Source organism: Ursus maritimus, unplaced genomic scaffold (genome assembly GCF_017311325.1).
Source record: "Ursus maritimus isolate PB19 unplaced genomic scaffold, ASM1731132v1 scaffold_32, whole genome shotgun sequence".
Classification (NCBI taxonomy): Eukaryota; Metazoa; Chordata; class Mammalia; order Carnivora; family Ursidae; genus Ursus; species Ursus maritimus.
Window position 1 is genome coordinate 562,489 of NW_024425786.1, and position 9,817 is coordinate 572,305.

General features: G+C 55.3%; 1 protein-coding gene across 2 annotated transcripts in view; it reads left to right on the plus strand.

The window, feature by feature from the left end:
- LOC103682047 (ATPase family AAA domain containing 3A) overlaps positions 1 to 9,549 on the plus strand; it is a 29,143-nt gene extending 19,594 nt beyond the window's left edge. For both annotated transcript variants that reach the window (XM_040645630.1, XM_008711625.2), the window contains exons 15-16: positions 2,969 to 3,077; positions 8,625 to 9,549. In XM_040645630.1, the coding sequence (XP_040501564.1) occupies positions 2,969 to 3,077; positions 8,625 to 8,789 (274 nt within the window). In that variant the 3' untranslated portion in view covers positions 8,790 to 9,549. The remainder of the gene's footprint in view (positions 1 to 2,968; positions 3,078 to 8,624) is intronic.
- The last annotated feature ends 268 nt before the right edge of the window (positions 9,550 to 9,817 follow it).

Genomic DNA, 9,817 nt, shown 5'->3' on the forward strand with positions numbered 1-9,817 from the left:
GGGGGGGGGGGGGTCACCCTACGGCCAGGTGCCCTGTGGCATAGGTTGCTCTGGGAAGGGGCTCGCTCCTTCCGAATCCCCTAATCTTGCTCTCCTGCATTGTTGGGGGCCTCCAGCCCTGTGCCCACTGGTGCTTTACATGCCCCAGGGGGCACCTAGCCCTGCCAGTCAGCTGTGTGGCCACCAAGTCATATGTATCCCGCTTGGCTGCCATGGCCACTGCCAGCAGAGACCCCCTGCCCCTACTCGGACCCCCTGGGAGTCTGGGCCAGGTTCCTGCTGAGTTGGCTCTTCTGCTCAACTGGCTGAAGCTCAGACCCTACAACTCAGGTTAGGGAGGGGCAGAGGTCTGTCTCAGACTGTGGGGTCCCTGTTTCTCCACACAGCAAAGCTTAAACGGCCACCCCATCAGGCTGGGCCATTGGTCAGCAGGGAAGTGTTCGAGGGAGGGTTGGGTGGCAGAGGGGAATGCTGAGCCTTCCTGAGTTTTTCAGGTTAAAAGGTTGCCAAATAGATTCTCCTAGAAAATTGTCCTGTGTGTATTTAAGAGGGTCCCTGCCCTGGGGGCAAGCGCCGGGTTGGGCAGCCCCTTAGCCCCTGCTGTCTGCTGGCTTCAGGTTCATGCTGGTCCTGGCCAGCAACCAACCCGAGCAGTTTGACTGGGCCGTCAACGACCGCATTGATGAGATGGTCCGCTTCGACCTGCCCCAGCTGGAAGAGCGGGAGCGCCTGGTGAGGATGTATTTTGACAAGTATGTTCTGAAGCCAGCCACAGAAGGAAAGCAGTAAGTGTTCTGACAGCCCGAGCACTGTGGGGCCCTCTGCACCCCACCAGCTCCTGGCCCAGGTGCCGCACCCCGCCATCCTAACCCTGTGGTTGCACATGGGGGTCAGGTGTGCTCACCTGCTGGCCTCCATGCCTCCTGCTTTTTGCCAGGTTTTTGACTCAATGGCCCATCATCACAAACTAGCTAACATCTCCATTCTTTTCTACTACATGAAGTCTCTCTTTCTCTCTAAGATTTTATTTATTTATTTGAGACAGGGAGGTAGAGAGTGCGCGCGTGGACATGAACACGAACGGGGGGTTGGGAGGGGCAGTGGGAGAGGGAGAAGCAGACTTCTCACTGAGCAAGGAGCCCAGTGCGGGGCTTAATCCCAGGACCCCATGATCATGACCTGAGCTGAAGGCAGACGCTTAACCAACTGAGCCACCCAGGCGTCATCCTGTGTTATTTTTTTAAATGACCGTGTACGTGTTGGTATGCAGCAGTGAGCAGTCTGGATATTTGAATAAAGACCGCCTGCCCCACTCCTGGAAGTTGTACATTTCTCCATCTCCAGTAAAACGGTTTTTTTTGGGGGGCGCCTGGGTGGCACAGCGGTTAAGCGTCTGCCTTCGGCTGAGGGCGTGATCCCGGCGTTATGGGATCGAGCCCCCCATCAGGCTCCTCCGCTATGAGCCTGCTTCCTCTCCCACTCCCCCTGCTTGTGTTCCCTCTCTCGCTGGCTGTCTCTATCTCTATCGAATAAATAACTAAAATCTTAAAAAAAAGGGGGGGGTTGTTGTTTTTTTTTAAAGATTTTATTTATTTATTTGACAGACAGCTAGAGAGGGAACAGAAGCAGGGGGAGTAGGAGAGGAAGAGAAGCAAGCTTCCCACTGAGCAGGGAGCCCGACGGGGGCGTTGATCCCAGGACCCTGGGATCATGACCTGAGCCAAAGGCAGATGCCCAACCACTGAGCGACCTAGGTGCCTTGCTACGTGAAGTCTCTTAACAATTTGGGGCTTTTGAGGAATCCAGGCTGCAGTCAGGCCCTGGAGAGTGGGGGGCTGTGATGGTGGTTGCCAGACATTGACTGAGCTCTGTTCACTCTGTGAGGTGGTCGTGGCAGTCTTGGAGGGGGACTCACCGTTGTTCACCACTCACCCTGACTCCCGGGAACCTGGGGCCCCTCGCCAGCACACAACAAGGTCCCCATTCTGCAGAAATCAACAGGCGATGTGGGAGCCCTCCACATTCTGTCTGGGCCACCCTCACTCATTGCTCTGTCCAGAGTGCTCCAAATAGGCAAAGGCTGGTCTATTTTTAACCATCTCCAGGGAGCCAGACTCACAGCAGCACTGACCTGAATCCCTCCTGTCGCGGGTGGCAGTGAGAGCTGTCTTCTGTTCTAGGACGGGCTTTGCCTGCCCCTGCTGTCCCTCTGCTGCCTGAGCCCTTGCGTTCTACCGTCTGGGCCTCCTTTCTCCTTTGCACCCGGCTGGCCCCAGTACCCCGCATGGCCTCCCAGTGGCCCATTGTAGTTTGACTGTAGTCCAAACGTTGGTTGTGGTCTGAGTTTCTGGGGTCGTCTCTTCCATGTGTGTTTGATTCTCGTGGGTCTCTAGCCAGACCTGGTTGGGAAGGGGTCAGCATGTGAACTACGAGTGACACACCACTCTAACCGGGAAGTGTGGGCTTTCCTCTGTTTGATTTCCCACTTGCTAGCAGCTCACCCCTGACAGGACTTGAGCTGCTGTGCTGTTTGGGCACTGGGGGACGCCTGAGTGAGAAGGACGTGGTCCCTGCCCCCAGGTCTGGTGGTGGGGCTGTGTGTGAGGCTCCAAGAGCCCCCCCACTTTTGCACATCCTGACCAGCCCTGCGGCTGCTCCCACAGTGTATCATGCTCTGCTGTCTGTACACGGCCCCGGCATAGACCCCACCTGGACTCCAGGAGGGAGAGAGGTGCCCAGCGGGGTGGAAAGGGCAGGATGGGCAGGCTTGGTATCAACAGCAGACGTTAGGGCAGAGTTTGCTCTTTAAAAGTTGGGACATTCAGTTGTGGGGTCCTAGTGTAGGTTCCCTCCCCTGGCAGGTACCTCAGTCCTCACATGTAGGAGCCAACGGGCCCTCTTAGACCTCTGGTCTTGTCTTGGGTCCCTCAGTTACCCAAGGCATCACATGAGAATTTCTCCTTCCCAGGCGCTTGAAGCTAGCTCAATTTGACTACGGCAAGAAGTGTTCGGAGATTGCACAATTGACAGAGGGCATGTCGGGCCGGGAGATCTCCCAGCTTGCTGTGGCATGGCAGGTGAGCTGGGGACATGCGCCCTAAGGGTGTGAGCTTGACCGATTGGGAAATACTGAGTCATTTGAAGGTGGCCAGTGCTGGCCCCTGCCCCCCCCACCCCGGGTGTTTTTGGTGAAGGATTTTCTGCACATAGATGTCATGCCCTGTCCTACTTTGTAGCCACCCCCTGCTGCTGCCCCCGCTGCAGGGAGTGTGTGGAGAGGTGTCACTGGCTTTGCATATTATGGTCTACCTCCTTGTCATTGTGGTTTTGGTCCAATCAGATAGGGTTCTGAAATCAGGCAGGGTTCCCTGGAAATGAACCAAGTGTCATAGGGCATCAAGGTCCCACAGGCCCAGGCTCAATGTCTCGGGAACCACTGGAGTCTGTCCCAAGCTAGGGCCTACCATATTTGGGGCAGGTGATTCTGTAGTTGGTGGGCGATAGGGGACCACGGGCACATGGAGCATCCTGTGAGTCATCTGTGAGCTCATCAGAGGGCAAATGAGATGAGGAACCAAGGAGTGGATCTGATAAGGGGCTGGGCATCTGCTTCCCAGCTCTTCGCCAAATGGAGACTGTCAGCGTTGAGGATTGTCTGCTCCACGCATGATCGGGTTTGCTGTGGGGTCTTAAGGGCAGCGTAGAGCACACGAATTGACTTTATCCTTGTGCTGTGGCCCAGGGCACACGAGCCAGAGTGATTCTTGTCATTCCCAACACCTACTATTAACTCCGGAAATGTCCACAGGGCGCCCCACCCCCTCAGGGCAGGGGAGCCAGGATGTAGGCATCCAGAAAGCATTTGCAGGTTGGTGATTGCCGGGGAGAGAAAAGCCCTATCAGATGGGGGTGCCGAGGGGCTCCTGTCTACGGCCACCCCTTGGTCTTGTGCCGGCATCACTGCCTCTGTGGGACCTGCGCTCAGTTCTAAGGCTACCTGACAGTCGGGCCACCAGAAATGTAACAGTGCTGCTAAGTGAATTGTTAATTAGAGGTCTACTTTGATTTGAACGTGGGAGCTTGGATACACAAGGGACTGTATTCGAGTGAGCTGGGCTATGTTGCTGAAACAGCTCCAGATGGTGAACTTGGTCCCTTCATGGGTCAGCGAGGTGCCCTGCTCCAGGCTGTCCTTACTCAGGACCCAGGCCTCGTGAGGGTGGCTCTGTTCCCATCGTCAGCAGGGTGGAAGACAGGGTGTCTGTCGGCTTGGGCCGCTCTAACAGTACCACGGCGCAGGGGACCTAAACACAGACACGTATTTTCCAAGGTTCTGAAGGCAGGAAGTCCAAGATTGGGTGCCAGCATGCTAGGGTTCTGATGGTGGCCCCTTCCTGCCGTCTGGATGGTGATTTTGGGGCCTTGTCCTCCTCGTGTGGCAGAGATAGCGCCCTGGTGTGTAGGGACACTAGTCCTGTAGGATCAGGTCCCACTCGTGACTTCCTTAGAGGCCCCGCCTCTAAATACAGCTGCACTGGGGGATCAGGTCTTCACCGTATGAATTCGAGGACACATTCAGTCGCTGACAGCAAACCACGCCCTGGTTTTCGATGTTCCCACGTAGAACCAGCACACCTCCTTTCTGTCCACATCACGTCACCTGCCCAGACCGGGTGACAGGTCTGCCACAAGCCTGGTGGATGGAGAGCTGGTGATTATCAGACATGCATAAGTGCAGGAGGCAGTGAAGAGATGCTTGGAGCCCGCAGTGTGCTCCCCCTGGGGTGTCTAGTCCTCCACCAGGGGGTATCCAGTCATTGACCAGTGAGCTCAGCCCAAGACAGGGCTGTTATCCCTATTATGCTCATGGGAGAGGAGAGTGAGGTACCGGGAGGAGGCACCACAGGGCATCATGCGTCCGCGTCTCGGGGACACGTAGTCACCTTCCCTTTGTGCCCTCAGGTGCGCGGAGCTGGTGGTTGGGCTTGCTCCTGCCTGCCCTGCCCCTCGTTCTGGGCTGGACTGCCTGGGGGCCCTCGTGCACTTGTTCTCTAAAGCCCCTGCGGCTTGTACGATGGTTTTGTCAGTGGAGTTCACGCTGCCTCTTACGCTGTGCTGTGGGAGTTGGCTGCGGGGTTGGTATTACTCTCTCAACATTTACCGTTGTACACACAGCTCAGTGGCACTAAGTACATTCGTGTGTCGTGCAGCCGCCACCATCTGTCTCCAGGACTTGTCGTCTTCCGGAGCTGCAGTGCCGTCCCGTTAAACACGAGCCCCCCACCCCCTCCCCGTTTCCTGGCACCCGCACTTCCACTCTCTGTGAGTCTGACTCCTCTAGACGGTGCCTGTGAGTGGAACCTGCAGTGTCTGTCCTTTGGTGACTGACGTGTTTCACTCAGCATAGTGTCCTCAGGGTCCATCCATGCTGCCCCTTGTGTCAGCATTGCCTTCCTGTGTACTTCCTGTGTAAGGCAGAATCCTAATCCCTTGTGGATATACCTCGTTCTGTTAACCCATCCATCCGCCGAGACGGACGTTTGGGTGCCTCTGTGAACGGTGCTGGTGTGAACGTGGCTGTGCAGGGATCTCGCTGGGACTGCACTCTGCGTTCCTTTGAGTATTTACCCAGAGGGAAACGCCTGGGTCATGTGATAAAACCACTTTTAATGTTTGAGGAGCTGCTATGCCATTTCCCACGGGGGTTGCACCATTTTACTTTCCCACCACAAGTGCGCACGAACTGGTTTCTCACCCCTCATCAACGCTTGCTGTTCTCTGGTTTTTTTGGATAGTAGCCATCCGAGTGGATGTGAAAGGATGTCTCGTTGTAACTTGAATTGCATTTCCCTGATGAAAACATCATTGGGATTTTTGATAGGGATTGCAGTGAATCCGCAGATCCCTTTGGCTAGTGTTGACATCGTAACAAGTTGAAGTCTCTCAGCATACATACGAACACAGATAGCTTTCTGTTTGTGAGATCTTTATTCCCTTTCAGCAGTGTTCTGTAGTTCTTAGTGTAGAACTCTTTGACCTTGGTTAATTCCTAAGTATTTTATTCTTTCTGATGCTGTTGTAAGTGGAATTTTCTTAATTTCCTTTCCAGATTGTTCATTATTACCATGTAGAAACACAAATGGTTTTTTGTTTTTTAAGATTTTGTTTGTTTGAGAGTGTGCGCGCGCATAAGCAGGGGGAGCTGGAGAGGGAGAGGGAGAAGCAGACTCCTCGCTGAGCAGGGAGCCCGACACAGGGCTTGAGCCAAAGGTAAATACTTAACTGACTGAGCCACCCAGGCGCCCCAGAACACAAATGGTTTTTGTGTGTTAGTTTTGTATCCTGCAAATTTGCTGAATTTGCTTATTAGTTTTGTTTTGTACTCACAACCCTGAGATCAAGACCTGAGCTGGGCTCGAGGGTCAGACACTTAACCAACTGAGAGACCCAGGCGCCCTCGTTTATTAGTTTTAACTTTTGGGGGCATCTTTAGGGTTTCCTACATGTGAGAACACATCCTCTTCACACAGATAACTGCACTTCTTCCCCGCCAGTTTGGGCCCCTTCTGTTTCTTTTTCTTGCCTCTCTGCTCTGGTTAGGACGTCCACTGTGCTGAGTAGACGCGGTGACAGTGGCGTCCTTGCCTCTCTGCTCTGGTTAGGACGTCCACTGTGCTGAGTAGACGCGGTGACAGTGGCGTCCTTGATTCGTCCCTCGCCTCAGAGGAAAAGCCCTCGGTTGTTCACCACTGATGATGTGTTAGCCGTGGGCTGTTCATAAATGACCTTTAGAGCGGTAAGGGAATTTCCTCCATTCCTGGTTTATTGGAGTGTTTTCACCGAGAAAGGGTGTTGGATTGTGCCGCATTTTCTGCGTCAGTTGAGATGATCGTGTGGTTTTTGTCCTCGTTCCAGTACCCTGATGCGTCCCGTTGATGAACCTTCCCGTGTGCGTCATCCGTGCTTTCTGGGAGTAAACCCCACCTGGCGACGGTATAATTCCCTCTACAGGACTGACTTTGGTTTGCACATATTTCGTTGAAGAATTTTGCATCAATATTCATAGAGGGTATTGGTCTGTAGTTTTATTGTGGTATTTTCATCTGCTTTTAATATCAAGGTTATGCTGGCCGCAGAATTGAGTTAGGAAGTGTTCCTTCCTCTTCGGTTTTTTGGCAGAGTTTGAGAAGATCGGTGTTTGTAAGCGTTCGGCAGAATTCACCGGTGAAGCCCTTGAGTCTAGGGCTTGCCTTTTTTTTTTAAATGAAGTTTCCTGCTTCAGTAATTTCAGGCTCAAGGAAAGTTGCAAGGATAGCGTGGAGCCTCCCCCACCGTGCTGTGACTCCACGTCACTGTGGACTCCACCTCGGACATGGTCTTCCCCAGAACCCCCTCCAGAGTCCCCCATCACATTCAGTTGCCATGTCTGCTTGGGCTCCTCTGGGCTGTGACAGTTCCTCGGTGTCTCTTGTTTTTGATGATCCTGGTGGTTTTGAGGAGTGTGGTCAGGTGTTACAGAGACTGTCCTTCTGATGTTTTTCTCACAGTTAGACTGAGATTGTGGGTTTTGGGAGAAGACCCCAGAGATGAGGTGCCCTTCTGGTCACATCCTGACAGGGGACACGTGACGTCCGTACAACATCACAGGGATGTTGACCTGGTTAAGGTGGTGCCCGCCAGGTTTCTCCATGGTAAAGTTCCTGGTTTCCCCCTTTCCGCATTTATTTGGAAGCCTGTCGCTAAGTCCAGCCATCCCTCAGGAGGGATCCTGGCCCCCTTGGGCAGACACGTCTGTTCAGACGCTCTGGGATTCTGAAGGGGCTCCTGCGCTCCCTCTACCTTCCCACCAGGGAAGCTTCCAGCTGCTTTGGCTGCTCAGCATTCAGGGGCACTTGGGCCTGGTGCGATATCTCTGACCAAGCTAGAATTAATAGGGGCTCCTGCGGAGCTCTCTTCCTAGGGGCCCTGCCCCCCCAGTGGCCTGTTGTGGTTCTGTTACCTGTGCCCTGGCCCCGAGGGGAGCTTTGCTGTCTGAAGTAGGGGCTTCCTACTTCCCGGTAGCAAGGTCTGCGTAGGGGGTGCTGAGCTGCTTCCTGACAGCTGGCCTCAGACATTCTATTTTTAGAAAGTCATTGAGAAACTCAATGATGTGAGAACATAGCACTCATGCCAACTGGGGATGTGGGCAGCGCCATAGGCATTGCAGGGATGGTGGCTGCCATGGGCTGTGGACTCCCTTGTAAGCACGCATGTATGTGTGGACGGGAGCAAAGCATGTGCCATTGGCATGTTAGCATGTGTGTGTTCTGCTGGGAGGCCATGCCCCTCCGGAGACTGAGCACAGGCCTGTGGTAGAGGGTACAGGCCAGCAATCCTCTTCATGGACTCAACATCCCAGTCTTTGCCGCCACCCCACAGGAAGCCTTCAGGTTCTAGAGGGCATCTCCCAAGAGGCGAGCTCATGGGTGGGGCCAGCCAGGCTGCCTCATCCCTGGGTCTGGCAGGGTGGGTGGTTCCTGGTGACTGGTGGGGCCAAAGGGCTGAAAGCCTGGGGCTGGGAGACCCTTTTCCCCTGCAGGTAGCCCCTTTGTGTGCCCTGCATCAGTGCTCTCTTTCCCTGCCAGGCCATGGCGTATGCCTCCGAGGATGGGGTCCTCACTGAGGCCATGATGGATGCCCGGGTCCAGGATGCCATCCAGCAGCACCAGCAGAAGATGCAGTGGCTGAAGGCTGAGGGAGCCAGGCTTAAGGGTGACCAGCCCCCGCTCCCGAGTACACCGGCTGAGTGAGCTGGGCCTGGATACCCAGGAGGCACACTGGCCAGGTGGCTTTGCCAGGAGGAAGCACCAAGATGCCCACTTTTCCCAGTGATGGGCCTACACGGCCATCCGCCTCAGCTTTTTTAAGTATTCCTCTGGTCAGGCCCAGGACAGCATTAAAGCCTCTGCTTGGGACCAGCTGCAGCTGTAGCGTCTTTGTGGTAGGGGTGGCTCCTCTGTATCCCAGTCTTTTCTCTCCGGGCTGTGGTGCTTGCTGGGTGGGCCAGACTGGGGCCATCCCCTGACCCCCAGGACGCCACTGGGAGATGGCAGTCTCTAAGCCAGGCCCAGAGCTGGGGAGAAGGCACTGTCCCCATGCCCAGGGACAGTGGTCCAGCTGGCATTGCAGGTTCTCAGGTGCTGGCTAAGTACTTGTGGCTGGCTGCTGCATCTGTGACCAGAGCAGGCCTGGTTGAGGGAGGGCTGGTCATGGGTAGGGGCCTGACCTTGCCCAGTCTCACCCAGCAAGTCAGGGGTGAGCAGAGCAGGCCCCTGTGCTGCTGGGTGGGAGCTGCTTCCCCCCTGAACTAGGGAGAGGGAGAGGCCCTGGACACCTCTGACTGTGATACACCCAGCGACCGGGGGTGGTGCCTGAAAGCCCCAAGACCCACTGGCCAGGAATGTCCAGTGCTGGGGTGCTGCCCTAGCCCACAGGATCTGTGGCCCTCCATCCACTGGAGTCGGGGTCTTTTTATCCAGAATCCAATAAAAACTCTGACAGGATACCTCACAATGTGTGTATCTCATGGCTGATTCAAGGGGCAGGGGCTTGAAGGGGTCAGCTTCAGAGATGAAAGAAGAGGCAGAGACTGGAGCTTTCTGGAGAATTTACTGACCAGCAGGGGTGGGGGTCACAGTGAGGCGCCCGACCGGGGATGCCCTGGGCAGGGTGGCCGCACTTGCCGCAGTGGGGCTCAGGGGCCTTATTGCTGCTAGGCCGGGGCCTCCACCAGACCCCTGCCCCCCGCCCCCCACCCCCATTGCGGCCCGCGGACGCA